Source organism: Coregonus lavaretus (genome assembly GCF_964263955.1).
Source record: "Coregonus lavaretus genome assembly, chromosome: 33".
Lineage (NCBI taxonomy): Eukaryota > Metazoa > Chordata > Actinopteri > Salmoniformes > Salmonidae > Coregonus > Coregonus lavaretus.
The window spans coordinates 27609392-27630447 of record NC_140020.1 but is presented as its reverse complement, the minus strand read 5'-3'; the positions used below and the strand labels follow the sequence as shown (position 1 = coordinate 27630447).

At 42.0% G+C, this 21056-nt stretch overlaps 1 protein-coding gene and 1 long non-coding RNA gene across 3 annotated transcripts; one reads left to right on the top strand and one right to left on the bottom strand.

The window, feature by feature from the left end:
* Nucleotides 1–660: 660 nt before the first annotated feature.
* LOC311108268 (kelch repeat and BTB domain-containing protein 11-like) lies at nucleotides 661–5425 on the bottom strand. The gene is made up of 2 exons (XM_084150891.1): nucleotides 5100–5425; nucleotides 661–4628 (listed from the first exon to the last, which is right to left on the bottom strand). The coding sequence occupies exon 2, from the start codon at nucleotides 4241–4243 to the stop codon at nucleotides 2120–2122; it is 2124 nt and encodes a 707-aa protein (XP_084007017.1). The 5' UTR covers nucleotides 4244–4628; nucleotides 5100–5425; the 3' UTR covers nucleotides 661–2119.
* LOC311108270 lies at nucleotides 5311–20757 on the top strand. 2 transcript variants are annotated; one of them, XR_014610497.1, is made up of 5 exons: nucleotides 5311–5376; nucleotides 10809–10893; nucleotides 12243–12914; nucleotides 19755–19878; nucleotides 20129–20757. It is a non-coding gene; the product is annotated as an uncharacterized lncRNA (long non-coding RNA). The 2 variants fall into 2 exon arrangements; XR_014610498.1 differs by lacking the exons at nucleotides 5311–5376; nucleotides 10809–10893; nucleotides 12243–12914 and adding an exon at nucleotides 15871–16075.
* The last annotated feature ends 299 nt before the right edge of the window (nucleotides 20758–21056 follow it).

Below are 21056 nucleotides of genomic sequence, written 5' to 3'. Positions count from 1 at the left end.
TTTCTCCTGTCACAGCCATTAAACTGTAGCTGTTTTAAATTCAGCATTGGCCTCATGGTGAAATCCCTGAGCGGTTTCCTTCCTCTCCGGCAACTAAGTTAGGAAGGACACCTGTATCATTGTAGTGACTGGGTGTATTGATACACCATCCAAAGTGTAATTAATAACTTTACCATGCTCAAAGTGATATTCAACGTCTGCTTTGTTTTTTACCCATCTACCAATTGGTGCCCTTCTTTGCGAGGCATTGGAAAATCTACAGGGCCTTTGTAGTTGAATCTGTGTTTGAAATTCACTGCTCTACTGAGGGATCTTACAGATAATTGTATGTGTGGGGTACAGATATGAGGTAGTAATAAAAAAATTGTGTTAAACATTATGGGGCATTGTGTGTAGGCCAGTGGCAAAAAAAAAATCTACATTTAATACATTTTAAATGCAGGCTGTAACACAACAAAATGTGTACAAAGTCAAGGGGTGTGAATACTTTCTGAAGGCACTGTATGTGGAAAATGCATTGGATTTGAAAAAAGTCATCAACTGTTGTTTTGAGATTGGAATTTCAACCACAGGATTATGTCATTATGGTACCCAAATTTAAACATAGACAAATCTTGTATAAAATGTGTTGAATTTCTACCTTTAAAACAATGTCAGATCTTCAACGTTATACCTTTATTAAATGTGTATTTTTTTATTTGCACAAAAGAAAACAAGTGATAGACAACAATACAGATAAAAACAAATAAAAATAAAAAACGGTGCACATGTATGGTTGGAAGCCCAAGGGTTTATATGAAAACCACACCACAAAAAAGCAATATATAAGTACAAAAATAAAAAAGGGTTGTTAAAACAGATAACAAAATAAATGTATAAATGAATAAATGAATTGATCAGTATACTGTATCTGCTATCAGAAGAAAAACATGATAGGCTAGGCAGTACCATAAATCTAAGTTAAAGAATAGGACTAAATCTAATAAAATTTAATTTGAAGTGCATTTAAAGTTTGATTTGATTTAGTCCTATTCTTTAATTTAGATTTTTGGTTGAGATGGAGAAGTGAATCCAACATATAAATTATTAATTTGTTCACAAACTGGGATTAAAGACAGACTAAGTCAGTGGCACAGATGGAACTATCCAAGCAGAAGATACATCTCCTTCAACTGTGGATATTTGGTTGTGTTTACAACCAAACACAATTCAATATCATTTTTGAACTACAATAAATAGCATATTAACTTTTTGATGGGAAAACAAATGACATGTTGGATTCACGTCTTCAACTAAACCAAAAATAAAAATATAAGAATGGGATTAAGCCAGTGGCTCAGATAGAACTAGCCAAGCAGTATATACATGTCCTTTAAATGTTGATATTTGGTTGCATTGTCAACCAAACACAATTCAATATTACTTTTGAAATACAGTAAATAGCCTAAAGTTAAGGCTATTTTACAAACCAATGTAACATTCAACCTTAAAATGAGTAAAACATCCATGGCCACATTTGGATGTTTCTGTAACTATAAATGTATTCCTATGTAATTATATAGACCGTGCATGTTCAAGATAGCATGCATAGGTCGTTGCAGATCTGTGGAGAGCTTCACAATTGCTATAATAATCTGTGCAGAATCTCAAACGACATTGATCACTTGCACCATGTACTTTTAATGTAATTTCAACTGCAATCCAGCTTTTGTTCTGCTATTAGATTAAGCACAGTGATAATACATTAATCTGTTGTATAAATAAACAAAATATCTGACATTGCATTCCCATTTTAACTTTGCTGTGCTTTTAAATGGTTCAAAGCGCAGTGATAGCCATTTGGATGGCAACTAAACCAAAAATCAGACATTTTTTTTCCATTGGAATTTGGTTGTGCTTTTAGATGGTTGAAAGCATAGTGAGTGATAACACATTGGACTTTTTCAGCGGGTGAATATAGGTTGTAATCTCAACTTCTCAACCAAATATTACCCAATTATCCATGTTGAAATTATGTGGTGTGCCCAGTGGGTATTGTATCAAACACAACATATTTTGTCCTCATATGACAATTCTGAGGCCACTTTTAGTGAGTCTCCAAAGAAGTGGTGCATTTGTCTCAGGCTGTCTTTGGCAGAGCCAGGACAAATGGGACAAGGGCACCTTTAGCCTCTATAGGTGCTTTGAGTGCCTGTGCCTCAGGCAAAAACTGTTCATTCTCCTCTTCCACAACAAACTGCAATGTTTGGGCCTTGTTCACACAGTAAATGGTGTTGCCAATGACAGCACAGCGAAAGGGCAAGGGGTTGGTCTGCTCCAGGGATGCACTGTTGTGCCATATTTTTACCACAGTGTTGTATTTGAACACGTTGACGCCGTAGTCACGGTTGACGTCAAACCTGTAGATGAAGTTTTTGAATGCCACCATGTCCGTGGATTTCTTTCTGCTGTTATTGAACGGGCATTCCTCCCAGTCGTCTCTTCTAGTGTCATATCTTAGCAGACGATAAAATAGAGAGCCTCCGGACACGAACATCTCTCCATTACAGGTTGTTGCCTCGTGCGCAATAGCAAACGCTCCTTTTGGTAGTGGAGCCACGGGGCGCCATCTATCCATGCGAGGGTCATATTTCTCCACCGTGAAGAGACATTCCCCTCCAATTGCAAACAGGTAGCCGTCCATAGACACCAGCTTGAGCTGAGACCGACCCTCGGTGAGCGGTCGAATTTCGCTCCAGCTGTCAGTGAGAGGGTTGTAGCAGAACACTTTGTCCGAGACCTTGCCTTTGTCGTCCTGCCTTTTGATTCCACCTGCCACGAATAGGTAATTGTACATGGTGCATATCCCAGAGCCCTTTGTGTTGATTTCATCTGGCATCTTCGTCAGCACTTTCCAGTCCTTTGTCTCCTTGTTGTAATAGTAGATCATACGATTCTCCTTCAGGGACACCATGGATAGAGGGCTCTGAGGGCGACTGTTCTCACGACTTGGAGGTCTGCTCCCGACGCAGTCATACACCTCGTTGATTTCAGCCACCATCAACACCCTCTTTCCCTCCATTCTCCTGGTGAGAATGAGTTCTCTCTCCCCTCCGGTCAAACGCCCATAGACATCGGGATCCCGCAGTATTTGCAAGAAATTGTCACTCATGTACTTGTAGGCTTTCTCCTTCAACTCGCTGAGACGTTGCCTTTTGGCTATTGTCAAAATCTCATAGCAGTTCTCCGCGGTAATCTGCTCCGACATTGTATCGACAGCAGCTTGAACCGCGCAGGGGATTTGTAATATTTTAGCCCCGGTGATGACCTCTACAATATTATCCTTACTAACCTCCATTCGGCATGAGTAAATGTAATCCACTAAAATGGTCAAAGTCTTAAAACTCACCCCCTTCACTCGCAATACGTCTCGGGACTGCCGCGCCTTGAAATAGTCACTTTTCTCAGCCAAAACGGCTTTATGCGCTTCAAGTTTCTTTCCAGACACTTCAATCACTAAATCCGTCTCCTCTTTAGAAGCAAAGACTATGTTTCCACATCCCCATCCTTCCTGCCTCGACTGCAGTGCTGGGTTTCCCTGTGTAGCGTCTGCGTCGCTTTCTCTCCACACAGCCGTCTGTCCCGCACTGCCTGGCTGTCCGCGCTGATGTACTTGCAGTGCTTCTGCAGTGATACAATAGGTGACAGGCGCAGAGCTCCCCTCCCTATGCCCCACCTGGGAACTCGCTTTATCAATCAGACAGTGATATTTCACAGCTCCTCCGCTGACTTCACACACGAGAGGGGTGCTCTGTGCTTGCGTTTCGTCATCCAGGCAGCAGAGGGAATATCCCAGGCTGTGCGCCACGTCAGCCTGTGCGCGGTAATTCTCCTCTACCGCATCGCGCTCTATGGAACAGTGCTGCTCTTTGTTGGTTTGTGGGGAATTACAATGTATTAATGAACCATGCTTTTGATCAACATTTGCATTTACTGAGTCATTCCTTGGTTGGCTACCATTATAAAATCTAAGACCCATCACGACATTGTCCATTTCAACAAGTGGTCCATTAGTCTCCGTAATACACTGGTACCCAAAGTTTTGATTCTCGTCTGGATCTTTTATCTCGGGTATATTTCCAGTGAAGTCCTGCATCAGCAAAGACATTTTGTCCACCTGCTCTTTCTCGTGACAGGCAGGTGGTGTGTCAGCATCAGCACTGAGTAGGCGCAAGTCTGGGACGCACTGGGCACTGTTGTCCATTATCGCAACGCACGGGTTTGTGATCTATGCATTTTTGTTAATATTCTAGTTAAATCAGACAAGTCCAGTATATTGCAATAAGAGGCAATATAAGAGTCAATAGGTTTGATTGCAATCGCCCCTTAATGATCCCTTTCAGTCCTTCAGTCTCTTGGGCTAGGCCTACTACATGTAATAAGACCTCTGGATTGTCACGTCTGCTATCTCCTCGGGTCTCTTATCCCTTTTCATTTGATCAGAGGGAAATATAAATTAAATGCATTTCCCATGCAGCAACAGGGCGGGTGGATGATGACATGTAAGGAAACTGGGGATCACCGACGACACAATTCTATTTTCCTTTGTCCATCTTCATTTCAGGGTTCAACAGGTGCTGGTGCATCATCTGTGGTGAGGTGGGGAAATTATGCGCATCAACATCGAGACTTATTTCCCTCTTCTAAACATAATATACACAATGTGTCCCTCTGAGCTGAGTGACACAGCGACAAAATATTTGAGACAGTGGATTGTGGATGTGGCTATTCGCGTTGTCACCACTGACTTTCTTTATTAAGAATATACTTATATTGATAATGGTCTATTTGAATTATACCATCTAATGTGGGCTATAGGCTACCAGAGGCTTTGTGTTGATTGTGTAATTACTCATTGCGCGTAATGCTTTTGTGCGCCATAATCTGTTACTGCGAGAAGCTTCATTTTATCCATGGAACCACTTCAACAAATAAATGCTTTCTTCTTTATCCTATTATTGCAATAAAAAATCTCGTTTTGAAAACAAACAATATGAATTGTAACGAACTAAAGCATAAACTACAAAACTACAAAAGTCAAAAGTGAATGTCATACTTACTCGTACAATAGGTTTACTCCCCAGCTGCAAAATATGGTGCCTGATGCAGTCTGGTTATAACCTATGTGATGCAGCGCAGTTATAAGGGCTTTGCAGATGGCAAACCGCTTTTGCTTGAAGAATGAGCCAGTCGAGCCTCAGAAACCGTTAGGCTATTCGCTGTCGCAGAGGACCATGGCCAGTCAGCTTCGGATACAGATAAGATTAAAGACTATATTTCACCTATAATATTCCTTGCGACATAACTTCGAATCCTATCCAAACCAAATTTGAGAAAGTAAGTTAAAAACAGTTATTGATTGAAGATTTGCCTTCCTCCTAAACTAATTTTGCGGGTGATGTAATTTAATGAGGGGATGGTGGGTTGTACATTAAACCCTCCCCATTTATTAACCCTTCACAGAAGTGTGATCTAAAGTCTATCATGTATGACTGGAATGAATGCCAGAGAAATGCATGCAGGTTAAATGGTTTAACATATACCCCATAATACATGTGGGATCGGATTATTGTTCATTTATTACTGCATCCTTATGTTACTATAAGAAAGACAAACACTTACAAAAGAGAAGTGTGTGGATGGATACCTAAACAGAAACGAATGCATCAGATTCAGTGCCTTCGGAAAGTATTCAGACCCCTTGACTTTTTCCACATTTTGATACGTTACAGCCACCTGTTTCCATTGATCATCCTTGAGATGTTTCTACAACTTGATTGGAGTCCACTTGTGGTAAATTCAATTGTTTGGACATGATTTGGAAAGGCACACACTGTCACACACTGCCCCCGAGACAGGATTGTGTCAAGGTACAAATCTGTGGAAGGGTGCCAACAAATGTCTGCAGCATTGAAGGTCCCCAAGAACACAGTGGCCTCCATCATTCTTAAATGGGAGAAGTTTGGAACCACCAAGACTCTTCCTAGAGCTGGCCGCCCGGCCAAGCTGAGCAATTGGGGGGGAAGGGCCTTGGTCAGGAAGGTGACCAAGAACCCGATGGTCACTCTGACAGAGCTCTAGAGTTATTCTGTGGAGATGGGAGAACCTTCCAGAAGGACAACCATCTGCAGTACCTGCAGTACTCCACCAATCAGGCCTTAATGATGGAGTGGCCAGACGGAAGCCACTCCTCAGTAAAATGCACATGACAGCCCGTATAGAGTTTGCCTAAAGGCACCTAAAGACTCTCAGACCATGAGAAACAAGATTCTGTGGTCTAATGAAACCAAGATTGAACTCTTTGGCCTGAATGCCAAGAGTCACGTCTGTAGGAAACCTGGCATCATCCCTACGGTGAAGCATGGTGGTGGCAGCATCATGCTGTGGGGATGTTTTTCAGCGGCAGGGACTGGGAGAGTAATCAGGATCAAGGCAAAGATGAACGGAGCAAAGTACAAAGAGATCCTTGATGAAAACCTGCTCCAAAGCGCTCAGGACCTCAGACTGGGGCAAAGGTTTCCCTTCCAACAGGACAACGACCCTAAGCACACAGCCAAGACAACGCAGGAGTGGCTTCGGGACAAGTCTCTGAATGTCCTTGAGTGGCCCAGCCAGAGCCCGGACTTGAACCCGATCAAACATCTCTGGAGAGACCTGAAAATAGCTGTGCAGCAACGCTCCCCATCCAACCTGACAGAGCTTGAGAGGATCTGCAGAGAAAAATGGGAGAATCTCTCCTAATACAGGTGTGCCAAGCTTGTAGCATCATACCCAAGAAGACTTGAGGCTGTAATCGCTGCCAAAGGTGCTTCAACAAAGTACTGAGTAAAGGGTCTGAATACTTATGTAAAATTTGATATTTGAGTTTTTTGTTTTTTTAAAATGTCTCTTTCTTTTTAACAGACCTTGTTTTTTCTTTGTCATTATCGGGTATTGTGTGTAGATTGACGAGGGGGGAAAAACAATTTAATCCATTTTAGAATAAGGCTGTAACGTAACAAAATGTGGAAAAAGTCAAGGGGTCTGAATACTTTCGGAATGCGCTGTATGTCCATGTTATCCAACTCAATATTGAAGGAACATAGAATGGAACAGTGGCATTGCAATCCCAGAGGAAGTAAGCCTACAATATAAAGGGCTATAACATTTTAAAACTCCCCTTCTGCCAAATGTCTTGTTTCATGTCTGAAACCCAGAAGTGTGTCTTGAATGATCCCCATGATGATACCAAGTAGAACAACCAGCAACCGCCAACCAGCACCCAGGCCCTTTAATGAGAGTCTATTTTAATAGAACCTGCCTTATCGTCAGGAGAGACTGCATGGCTCATGACCAGATAACCACATGAGAAAAGCTTCCTCTCTGCACAGTTCATCAGAAATGGCTGTTGGCACAGGAAAGCAGAAGGTCATTTTAAACGACTCAGGAACAATGGTGAGAAAAAGGGGAGAGGAGGGCCACAGGAAAGATCCATCCTCAGTTTGGCCGGGTCACCGTCTCTGATAGGATAGATCAATGGTTCCCATCCAGGGGTACTAGGACCCCTGGGGGTACTTGGCCTATCCACAGGGGGTACTCGAGAAGACCCATGAGACCATAGGCCTACTGGTAAAATGAATGCACATGAGTGGGTACTTCAGAGGTACTCCGGTCAGAGCAAAATTTAATTGGTGGCACAGTAACCAAAAAAGGTTGGGAACCACTGGGATAGGTAAAGGAGCATGCAGATGGGGCCCAACATACACACACACACTTTCTACATTTAGCAGACGCTCTTATCCAGAGCGACTTACAAGAGCAATTAGGGTTAAGTGCCTTGCTCAAGGGCACATCAACAGATTTTTGACGTAGTCAGCTTGGGGATTGGAAGCAGCGTCCTTTCGGTTACTGGCCCAACACTCTTAAGCACTATGCCACTAGGCTACCCCCCACCCCCCCTCCACACACACACACACACACACACACACACACACACACACACACACACACACACACACACACACACACACACACACACACACACACACACACACACACACACACACACACACACACACACACACACCCACACCCACACCCACACACACACACACACACACACAAAGTCCTAGTTCACTGATGCCTGACCTCACTCTGACAGCAGAGATGAGCTGTTGAACAAGGGATATTAGATATTATAAACCCTCTGTCATGTTTTATGATGCCACACTGACGGAGAGTAGGCAGCAAGCTAAAGGTCACAATTGCATACTTAATAAGTCTACAGCCACTCTTGTATAACTTGTTGTTATGGGGCATTTATTCCTAACTTATGAATTCACTATGTTTATGAGTGGGCAGAATGAAGATGACCGCTTTCCTCAGCTCCATTAGTGTAAATCAGTATCCAGTACCCAGGCCAGAAGGAGTAGGACTCATTACCAGGGACATCCAGTATATACTTCTCTGTGGAGGAGACCACCCCAGAGCAGGCTATATCTAGGCCACTGCAGTAGACAGAAGGTAATAATAGTGAGACAAAAGATGTAATGAGAATACAAATGAAGATGCAAGGGATGTGATTAGTCCCAGTCTGTTTGTTATTTGCTTCACTGGATTTTGTACATGAGAAATAACTTTGAATGAGATCTCGAGGGTAGTTTTAGCTATAAGTCCATTAGTATATTCAGTCAGTTTGTCTGTAGGCTTACCTGGATTGTTCTTACCTGGCATGCAAGATCAAAGAATGGTATTTTTACAGCCCTTTATCGTAAAAAGGGATATTGAGCATTACTGCAGATATCTCTTAAAAGGATAGTTCACCCAAATTACAAAATTACACATTGGTTTCCTTATTCTGTAAGCAGTCCATGGACAAGGTATGATAACAATCCACACTTTGGATTTACTTCCTTGACAGCTTCCAAATGCTAAGGTTTTAGTATTTGTGGTACAAATCCTATTCAAGTCATGGGACCGTTATTAGCATTTTTCGCGCATCATGTCCAAATCATCCGAAAGTATCTAAAATTGATTGTGTAGCTATCCCTTTAAAGTTGGAGAGGAGGTAGAATAACATGTAATCATCATGCATGCAACCCACTGAAAAGAGAGGTATTTTAATGCTCTGTGTGGAAGAATGCCCATGGCAACTCTACCAGCATGTCTCATTGCTTTGGACATCTGAGATGGAACGCTGAGAAAATCACATCAAGAAAGATACATCAGAAGTTTGAAGTGAGCATAACATTATTAATGATAATCAATCATCAAGTGGAAACCGAGTTAATCACTGTATGATTCCCAGTCTTGTGGACAAATAAACACCAGGCTTCTTTTCCTAATTAGGCTTTAATCAGCGCTAAGGAATCTTCCAGAGCAAGCAGCAGACAGTGATGTGAATGAACTCACAGCCCGGTCCCAAGGGACAGCCCATGGTACTGATGATGAAGCCGAAGGCAAGTTCACTGAGTGACACATGAAGTTAGACGTAACAGCAGTTTCTATCTACACCATGCAAAACAACACGATACTGTACTGTAGATGCAAGCAGAGTATGTACTGTATAGTTGGCAACTATATAGGGCAAGTGTCATAACCTTCCCAATGGAAAGGAAACTCAAAATGTACTCATTATTTGTCTGCAAGGGTTCCTCAAGACTCTGCTTCAAAGCAAACATGGCTGCAGGAACTGTTATGATATGCATGCTCATGACTATTATATAAAAGTTTGACAGATAGCAGCAGAAGAGGAGGAGCGCTTTAATTTAAAATATACCTCTCTTGAAAGAGAAACACTGTGCTGGAAATATGAATATGAATCCCACTTCTCATCTCCATGATGCTGTCCATTTGAAGAATTTGCTAGTGAATTTCCTTTCTCGCTAATGCAGGCAGAATTGCTAGTCTATCTAGCTAGCAGAAGCACCTCAAATGGTTCTTATGTGAAGTCATGTGACTATCTAGAAATGGAAGATTAGAAAACTGCTAGGGAACCCCGCAAGCAGCTGATGACATTTCATATTCACAAGTGAAAAGATGCACGCAAAGCCTCAACAAACATGACAGTGACTCTAACAGTTAACTGGAAGTTGAAGTCGAGCAAACTTACAGTAATTTGCTGAATTGAAGGCAGGCTTCACCAGTACATAGCCTGGGGCCTCATCAGCCACCCTCTTTCCCAGCCCAAGGAAGGACACACTGAAAACACACACACACCTGCTGACAATATCTTCCACTGCTACACATTAAAACCAGACTGCTTACATTTACCTCTTTAATAAGCAAACTTCTTCCTGCTAGTGCCACAACAAGACTAATCCTAATGTGTATTGACTTTGCGTGGGTCTATTACCAATATGAAGAAAGGGGATGCTTGGATTAGTCAGTGTGTGTGTGTGTAGTGTCTCTACCTGGCCCTGCAACCATGTTCTTTACTCATCAAAACTAATATTTGTCACAGGAATGTTCAATACTTAAGTGGATGGTTGAGGGTCATCATACAGTAGTCCCACTCTGGTAAAGGATGAGATCTATTGAATGTGGTGGTGCTTTTTTACTAGATTCAGGCTGCTTTTTAACCAGAAGTTGAAACAACCAAGACATTCAATGTGGCAGATACTTTTTCAAAGGCTTTCTAAAGGAGGCCCTTCCAGGAATTCCAAGTGTTCCAAAGACGTACAGTATTGTGCAGTGAAGAAATCTACTGCCGTATCTCATTCCACATGGGTAAATATATGTGAAACGATTCCAGCTCATCTGGAAATATTTCTCCATGTTTCTTTCCCCAGGGCTGGGGACCCCCCAGCAGATCACAGAGGAGGGGAAGAAGAGAGAGGAGAACAGAATGGAAGACTGGAAGCCCCATTGGCCAGGGTTTGTTTCTCTTGTTCCTCTCTCCCTCATATTTCCACCCTAATGAGATCACCATTACCCTGCCTCAGTCACAGCCACCTGCAGGGGAACATGTGCTACCAGCTGAGTCCCAGTAGAATCACAGCTAGCATAGCGGATGGCTAAGTTAGCATCGCTATTATTTGCTACTGCCTTCCTGACACTTGAAGTACTATTACCCCAAATCCATAAATACAGTATCTTGGTAGAATCATACCTACAGCTCTGGAGGCTTTAATAGATGCCCACGCCACTCACTCATTGCCTGCAGAACCAAGAAGGAATCCGCTCTGTGTCCAATAAAAAGGAACTCAGAAGAATGAGAAGTTGTTGTGAATCAATGGGTGCATCCCAAATGACACCCTATTCCTTATGTAGTGCACTACTTTTGACCAGGCCCAAAATAGGGCTTTGGTCCAAAGTAGTGCACTAGGTAGGGAATGTGGTGCCATTTGGGACGCACACATCCTACTCCTACTCACAATCAATACAGCTGCCTATGCATGGCTGAGCTTTTACTCCATGACCCTTACACTCTGAAATGACTATTACAAGCTGCACTAGCTACACTCTCTTTCCTTCTGTGTCTCTCTTGTCACAATGATTACATAAATCTCAGGGGTGGATGAGCAGATGTGTAATTACAGAAAACAGTTGCCAACTGGTCTTGGTGGGTGATTGCAGGAAACTCTTGGCAACTAGCAGGACTTACTAGGCCTGATGCATTCCCTACAACTCAGAGCTGGCTCAGTGACCAACCAAACAGAACGAGACAACCAACATTAGGGCAGCAAACTGTGTGTATGCTGCTTCTCTGTCATTTGCGTCACAATATCTTTTGAGAATGTGTATCTTAAAGACACATTAATTTGAGCTGATGTTGAGTCATACTGAGACAATCTGAAATGTTACAGTGAAGTAACTATACCGTCACCCACTAATTGGGTAATGCTTCGATGCAATTTGGTTCCAAAACCTGTCTACGCATCATACAAGAGGACCGCTCTGATGATAAAATAGCAGGATTGAGAGAGACAGATTGTGGCTTAATGGCCTACACTTTTGAGGTAAAAGCCAACAAACAGCATCTGAGCTTCTTCCAACATAGAGTACAATTCCACGGCAAAAACATAATTAACCTGCCGTGGATCAAAGCAGAGAAAAGGCTAGATAGAAACAAAATTGGTACTGTATGTTAGTGATAGGGCATTGACTGTGTCAGTGACATCAACAGTGTTTGTTGTCCTCAGCTGTTGCTACACGGCTCATACAGTAACAAGTCATGGGAAGGGGTAGACTTTACTTTTAAAGCCCACTCACTTCCTCTGCAGCTGTCTTTCTGGCCAGCTGACTTCCTGTGTAGCTGATTTGCTCTCTAGCCCTGAGGTGTCTCGGGTCACCAGAATCATTGGTTCAAGGTCCACGTGGAAGGAAAGCTCATCTCAATCACCCACAAATGGAATTAATTTATATGGTAAGACACAACCTACTCAACAGTTCAAATAATCAACAAACATTCTAGCATTTGTAGCACTCACGTGGTGTTTTGTTTGTGCAACAGTCAATGAGACATCCTTTAACCTTTGGGACGTTCTGGACACAGGGTCAGGAAGAACTTTCTCATGTTGTAACATGGCATGTTGTTGTGCTAGTACCCACTGATGTCACTCAGTCGCAAGCATTGGACAGTTTGTACATCTTTGTGTGCACAGGCCTCCTCATTCCAGTAGGCCATCCACTCTGCTCTTACAGCCCTGGAAACCATTCAAAACAAACAGAGTATACTGCATGACGCCAACCCTGCCTTTGCTTGCTTCCTTGAATTGTAACTGAACCACATGGTTGTGCAACACAGTATGGTGGTAGCAGCTTGCAGTGATTATCTATTGTCACAAAGTGTTATCAACAAAGGCATGAATCCACTGGAAACAAGCTAGAAGACAGCACATATGCCACAGTTTACACAATGGAACACAGACATCAAGTCTTTCCAAGTGCATCAGGTAGGCTACTGTATGACAGCAAGCGGATGGAATTTGTTGTTATCTGAAATATTTTGATGGTGACTTACCAACATGTAGTAGGAAAGAGTAGAATTTGACGGTGGTGGATTATGTAATGACATTGCACCAATACAAACTGAGGGATGCAGGAGTTATTTGAGGGAAACTAGTGTCCATCTCTCCACGGTGACATAGGCCGAAATGACTCACAATGCTCTCCGTGGGTTGTGTACACACACACAGGGAGAGAGGTTTGTTAACCCTGCATATTACAAATAAATAAAATACTTCATTAATTTAAATCACAGTCCAAATGGGACAGAGGAAAACTTCAATATATATTGCTCAAGACTACATTAGATGTTTGTTCAGAGGCAGTAGGAGAGAAGTTAAGGAGTGCCCTTAACTTCAGTCACTGAAGAGAGCTGCCATTACTGGGCATCAGCAGGTCCATGGTGGTCTGATCTGCTGCAACCTGGACTCAGGGATAGATGTAACATAATACATGTCAATCATTTAGTATGTTATGTTATGTTATGTTTTGTATGGTATGTATTAATTTGAAGATGTTCATCATCCATTTTGTATGATAGGTTACGAATTGAAATTTGTGCAATATGTTACGAATTTGCTATACGTATGATATGTTATGCATTCCACTTTGTTGTGGCTAATGTTAGCTAGGATAGGGGTTAGGGTTAGGGTTAGGGTTAGGGTTAGGGGTAAAGGTTAGGGTTAAGGTTAGGGTTAGGGTTAAGGTTAGGAGTTAGGGTTAGGGGTTAAGGTTAGGGTTAGGGGAAGGGTTAGCTAACATGCTATGTAGTTGCAAAATTGCTAATTAGCTTAAATGCTAAAGTTGTTAGTGATATGATTCGAACACACAACCTTTGGGTTGCAGGACAGTCACGTTATACGCCCACCAATCCTCCCTTACCAAACTCCCTCCTTCCGTTTTTGGCTTAAGTAACAATCTGCCTTATGTAACCATACCAAATGTAACATATAATATTTTTTTTGAGTGAGTGTCACATATTAACATTTAATATGTTACATCTAGTCTGAGGCCAGGCTGGTGGAAAAAGAAAAACCCAAACCACCTCACTACAGCTTCTGAGAGCTCTGACCTTGACAATAATGATCTACTGTAAGAGAAACATTCCAACCAAACCTTGATTTACTGTAAGGATATAGTGCTGCTTGCAAGTATTTTTTCCAACCGTAAAACACAAACAAAGTGCTCTTGGTTGATAAAGGGTGTCCAGACACTTTTGCTAGGGTTTGCGAATCATGTTAACCCTTCCGGTAGATTCAGGTGGTAGAAAAAAAGAGTCTCTGACGGATTTTACTATACGGATTAATGTAAATAGGCTTTTCACAGATAATTATTTCTGCAAATGTCCTTTGAGGGCCAAAGAAGCTAAACATTCCCATGTTTTGGCACTAAATAAAACGATGACAACCAAAAGAGCATCAAAGTAGAAGACAGGATACAGTGTAATAACCTCAAAGGACTAAAAGTAATCTTAGTCAAATGTTACGTATAGGAAATCACAGATGTCCTGTCGGACGCCTTTGTGTTTTCCTTCACACACCAAATAATGTTTATACACTCTGGTACACCTAACTGTAATTCTGCTTATATGAACAAACCCTTTATTGAGTGAAATTCTATTGTCTGGCCTTTTGTTTTTGTGTCGGGCTGAAAGTAGAAGGGTACGCCGGACTTCAGAACTTTTTGACTTTTTTTTTCTCTTCAGGATGAACAACATCACCATTCTGTAAGATCATGTGATTCTTCCTAGCAATGTTACCAGAACAGAAAGTGACAGAGCAACATTCCTCGAACTCTGTACTAGCTGGGATCCCTCATTTTTCATTATTCTGTGAATCTTTTCCCAGCTCAATAATTAACAGTTACCCACACTTATAAAACATGAGAATACTCTTCATCATTTCAAAGTATATGCTGATCAATGTTCACAGACAGCAGCCAGATACTAATGACTGTGCCTATCCTGAAAATAGCCTAATTGGCTAATTGATGGATTTTAAGTAAGCAGCACTGTAGATGATGGATGGGAATTGAATTTGCAGACTGGTTAAAAGAAGGATGTTTATACACAAGACTAATCAAATCTCAAAGTGGTGTCAATGTCTTGAGAACCAATTAAATGCTAGTTTTGACATGTAGAAAAGAGATGAGGTCCATCATAATGCATTCTTGGCAGAATTGTATGGCTTGTCAGCAGAACAAAGTTCTTAAGATTATGCAAATCCTACCTGAATTAGCTCTCTCTAGCTTTATGTATTTAGCAACCAGCCTAGGAAATGCTTGTACCTAATATTTTGAAACTGTATGTTCAGTGTGTGTGTGTGTGTGTGTGTGTGTGTGTGTGTGTGTGTGTGTGTGTGTGTGTGCGTGTGTGTGCATGTGTAAGGGAGTGTGTGCACTCTGACTGGTCTCTCCAGGTGATCCCATGTTACTGGCACATTTCATTAAATCATTCCAAAAACAATTTTTTAGTGTTTTAAATATGGTCTTGCTGTTGGCATATTTGTATACCCCCATCCTTAAGTGTTCACAACAGCATGAGTCAAAATAGACCGCTCATTAGTAAAACCACATATCCCACTGTCACCCCGAATGACTCTCTCATTGTGAAGGTGTGACAAAGACTCTAAGGGCCGTCTTGTACAGATGTGTGTTTATTTTGCTCAAAAGGGAACAGCTAGGATTCATGTCATTCTGTCACTGAAATTCCCCTGTCACCCTGTCACTTGAGGTCATGATGTCACTGCACTGTCTGTTGACAGGTCACAGCTCTATGTACTGAGGTGACAGAAGTGACGCAGTACTTTGTTTTCCTTTGGTGGAGATGGCTCAAGAACAGAAAGAGACAGAGATTTATGACAACAATACGCCATGCAGGAAGAATCTCTCTCCAGAGAGGTAAAGCATTCAGACAGGACTAGCACATTTACATTCCATCAGCATAGGGAGTTTTCCTCCTGCGAAGGTTGCTCAGCTGGTCTGTGAATCAAGGCCAGTACATTCCCCACATATTGCCTGAGGGAGAAAATGGAGTTGGGTTTGGACTGATTGAGTGATATAGTATTTATTGGAATTATAGAGGGCAGATTTTCCCTGAGAACCGACTAAGGTAAACCTATTTTGATTAAATGGCTGAGGGCACCAATATTTTATTTGGAGGAGTCACGACCGCAGACATCAGGTCAGAAAATCAGTGGCTCACGTCGAATGAGGGCATATAATTTTTAGAATTCTGCATGTACCTTAGCAGGAATCTGTATAGGCTATTTACCTCTGCACAGATTTTGCCTACACACCACAGAGCATAAATAGAAAGCACGCAGAGACCTACTGCTGCCTCTGTTGTTCTGGGACCATATCTATTCAGAAACGGAACAGCTCTCATTTCCTCCTCTCTCTCTCTCTCTCTCTCTCTCTCTCTCTCTCTCTCTCTCTCTCTCTCTCTCTCTCTCTCTCTCTCCCACTTTCCAACTGTTTTCTCTCCTACTTTTCTATTCCTTCAATCTGTTATATGACCACTCTCAGGGATGTAAACTACTACAGAAACGATTTGTATTGAACTACTATGGAATATCAACAATAAAAGTCACCCCTCAACTCTGGCTCTTCCTGGGTTGGTACTGCCCCAGTACACCCTCCTCGTGCTGACAAAAGACACATCCATTCAGCTCATTTACTGTAGGCTACGGAGCATTCTTGAGTGTCGATTAGACACCTGAACAGAATATGTGAGTGAGACACTAGAGAACCAACCTCCACTCTAACACACAATAGAGGTGTAATCCTATCAAGTGATCCGTAGATCAGTTTACTGTCTGTTCTCAATATACAATCCACCAGCTTTCCCTTCACTTCACATTGTTCTTGAGGGCTTTGTTAAATAATTTGTCATAAAATAAGTAGTGATACAGTATTATCAAGATTATTTTGTTTGCAAAAGCTGCAACCACAGCCAACAATTAACATCCTTAATAGTCTATTGACACACCTGAGGGTCAATCTAAATAACATAATAAAAACATCCCCACCTGTCAGTTTAAGCTAGAGATATCCGTTTTTTGCATGGGCTGCATCTTAATTCACTGCATCCGCTTATGTTGGCCTTCCGCATCTGCGGTGGAAGGTGGCCGAGCTACAGCGCTGTTTGTCAGACCATGAGACATCCTGAAAATCGGTCTTCTCACAAAAACGTCTGTAGCGCCATAACTGTCACGGGACTCGTCTGAGGGTAACCCATACAAACAAATGGAAGTATGGAGGTAGTTTTGTGGCAACAAAAATAAGGGGTTAAATATCTGTAAAAAATATATACATATATATATTTCCTGAGCATTCTTATATCACCAGACACTTCAAAACCTTATTCCTTATGATTTATTTTTTGCCATTTATGATTGTGTTATTCAATGCGTTTCTATGGGCTATAGTAGTAAAGGCCAAATTCAATATTTTTTCAAATGAGAATGACCACATTGTTTGTTTTTACGGGTGAGATAACTGAATGCCTCAAACCGCAAATAAAAGACTTGAACTCAAGACGTTGACACAATTGTTGCAGTAGAAGCATAGGGTTTGTGCCGCGGTCTCTAAGCACCTTATTGAGAATTTGAGAAACCATCCATGTCGTTGACCAGTCTCAGGAGATAGGCAAACCATGGATAATTATTTGAAGAATTTGGATTATTGCAATTTAGACAGCTGGCTTGTGGGACAAGGTGGTGGATTTTCATTATATGCACCAATACCCTAAGCCAAATATCCAACTGCAAGTCTCCACAACGGAAACCGAAGTAGCATGACCAATGCTCCTCCCCAGTCCCCACGCAGGCCTCTACCACCTGACAAGGGAGACAGACAGTATGCACTGGGGGCTGCCCTGCTGGTAGTCTGTAGTAGCGCACTCAAACAGACCATTGGATCAGGCTGCCATGATATCACACCTCTGGTTCAATGCTAGTGGCACCTTTGGAGAGCGTTCACTAAGCACAGTCGTCTTCTGTCACTCAGACCAGTCCTGTTCTCAGAGTCCATGGCAGATCCACATTGTCTCTTCCCCCAGGGCTAGGCACCTCTCTGCCGTGCATGCTAACTAGACCACATACATCAAACAGTCTCTGTTAACCTGGCGTGTACTAACTCCCATCCATCCATACACCGGTGTCTTTCAAACCAGGAGGGACAGGAGTACTGTTCAATATATCCTGTATAGTAGAACATACAGTTGAAGTCGGAAGTTTACATACACTTAGGTTGGAGTCATTAAAACTCAGCGCCTCTTTGCTTGACATCATGGGAAAATCAAAATAAATCAGCCAAGACCTCAGAAAAAAATGTGTAGACCTCCACAAGTCTGGTTCATCCTTGGGAGCAATTTCCAAACGCCTGAAGGTACTACATTCATCTGTACAAACAATAGTACACAAGTATAAACACCATGGGACCACGCAGCTGTCATACCGCTCAGGAAGGAGAAGTGTTCTGTCTCCTAGAGATTAACATACATTGGTGCGAAAAGTGCTAATCAATCCCAGAACAACAGCAAAGGACCTTGTGAAGATGCTGGAGGAAACAGGTACAAAAGTATCTATATCCACAGTAAAACGAGTCCTATATCGACATAACCTGAAAGGCCGCTCAGCAAGGAAGAAGCCACTGCGCCAAAACCACCATAAAATGCCAGACTACGGTTTGCAACTGCACATGGGGACAAAGATCGTACTTTTTGGAGAAATGTCCTCTGGTCTGACGAAACAAAAATATAACTGTTTGCCCATAATGACCATCATTATGTTTGGAGGAAAAAGGGGGGCGCTTGCAAGCCGAAGAACACCATCCCAACCGTGAAGAACGGGGGTGGCAGCATCATGCTGTGGGGGTGCTTTGCTGCAGGAGGGACTGGTGCACTTCTCACAAAATAGATGGCATCATGAGGAAGGAAAATTATGTGGATATATTGAAGCAACATCTCAACACATCAGCCAGGAAGTTAAAGCTTGGTCGCAAATGGGTCTTCCAAATGGACAATGACCCCAAGCAAACTTCCAAAGTTGTGCCAAAATGGCTTAAGGACAACAAAGTCAAGGTATTGGAGTGGCCATCACAAAGCACTGACCTCAATCCTATAGAAAATGTGTGGGCAGAACTGAAAAATGTGTGTGCGAGCAAGGAGGCCTACAAACCTGACTCAGTTACACCAGCTCTGTCAGGAGGAGTGGGCCAAAATTCACCGAACTTATTGTGGGAAACTTGTGGAAGGCTACCTGAAACGTTTGAACCAAGTTAATCAATTTAAAGGCAATCCTACCAAATACTATGTAAACTTCTGACCCACTGGGAATGTGATGAAAGAAATAAAAGCTGAAATAAATCATTCTCTCTACTATTATTCTGACATTTCACATTCTTAAAATAAAGTGGTGATCCTAACTGACCTAAGACAGGGAATTTTTACTAGGATTAAATGTCAGGAATGGTGAAAAACTGAGTTTAAATGTATTTGGCTAAGGTGTATGTAAACTTCCGACTTCAACTGTAAGTAGTGGAATAGCAAAATAATGTCCTTGTGTGGCTCAAGATATATACCGGTATGCTTTGCTACAACATGTTCAAAGTGTGTCACTGTGTGGTGTTGTGGATTAATGTCTGAAAGGGGCTAAGCCAGCCACGTTTCAGTCCTACTGAAACTGAGCTGGCAACACAACCAAATCCACTGCTTTGAACACTACAGACAGAAACCTATTGAGCTGTTATCTTTACAAACAGCTGTGGTCCCTTTTACTCCCAAACAGATAAGGAAACCCACAGACATGACGGCACTTGGGCACAATACTCGATTCTCTCACTCTACCATGAGAGAACGTAAGAAGTTAGCAGCTCGGAGCAGATGGTAGCAGACTCCAAGTGTGGTATTGAGTAAGTCTATCATGGTATTAGAGGCAGTATCACTTAATCGAATTACTTTATTTGTGTAAACTCAACTTCAAAGGCAAATATCAAACTTTTAAAATTGTTACAACCCAAAAAACATGCTAGAACTCACAAAGGCTGTCTAACATGAAGTGTTGAATGTTGTTGCATAGGAGTAGTCAGTTGGGAGTTTGAATCATGTTGTTCTTGGATTTTGCTAACTGCTTTAATTGGGGTAAACTGTCTTTATTCACAGTTTCACAATGATCTTTCAGACGGTGGAAGGCAGGAGTATGCCCTTTAACCGTTACCATAGAGACCTCTGGGGGCTATTGTGGCTTTGGCAGCTAGTGACCACTATGCTGAGCTGCCTCCAGTGTCTGCTGGTCTTTGGTTTTTCCTTTCAATTAAGACCTAGACAACCAGGTGAGGAGAGTTCCTTACTAATTAGTGACCTTACTTCATCAAGTACAAGGAAGGAGCAAAAACCTGCAGACACTCGGCCCTTTGTGGAATGAGTTTGACACATGATGTAGCCTTTCAGCATGGTTATTTTTAGAACATCTTCCTCCTTAATGAAATGCAGTCTTTTTAATTGTATTTTTAAATCATCACTGTATGTCTAATAAAGCACTGTGTGTGTTTATTTCATGAAAATAACTCCATGTATATTTTTAATCATTTATTTCCCTGAGCCTTCCTTTTGCCATTGAAATGCTGTCTGATCATGTTGTCGTGTTGATAAAAATGCAAATATATTTACATAGACAGCCCTGATTGGCGGATAGGATCTTCTAGACTCTAGAGCCTACCCCGCTTACCCTTCAAAGTAGGAGGATACATATACAAATAAAAGATGACTGGTGATTGGACAGAATAATCAGATCATATTGTAATGTCATGCTGTGGGCCAAAAATTCTATCCCACCTGATCAGGCTGAAATTCCAGGCTTTTTCCCCAAAGCTCTTACACTAAAAGGGCATTGTCATAATTTTAACAAGCTTTCATGTAGTCCTCATTTCACAACCAGGCTTTGAAATCAATGCTAGTTTTATGAATATGCAGGAGGTAGAAGATCGTGTCTAGTCCTGATTAGCTTCACCACTCATACTCATCACAGACCTCCACACTGGGGATTTCATCCACATCCAGTTGTCTTCACAAATTACAGGTAGAGCTAAAT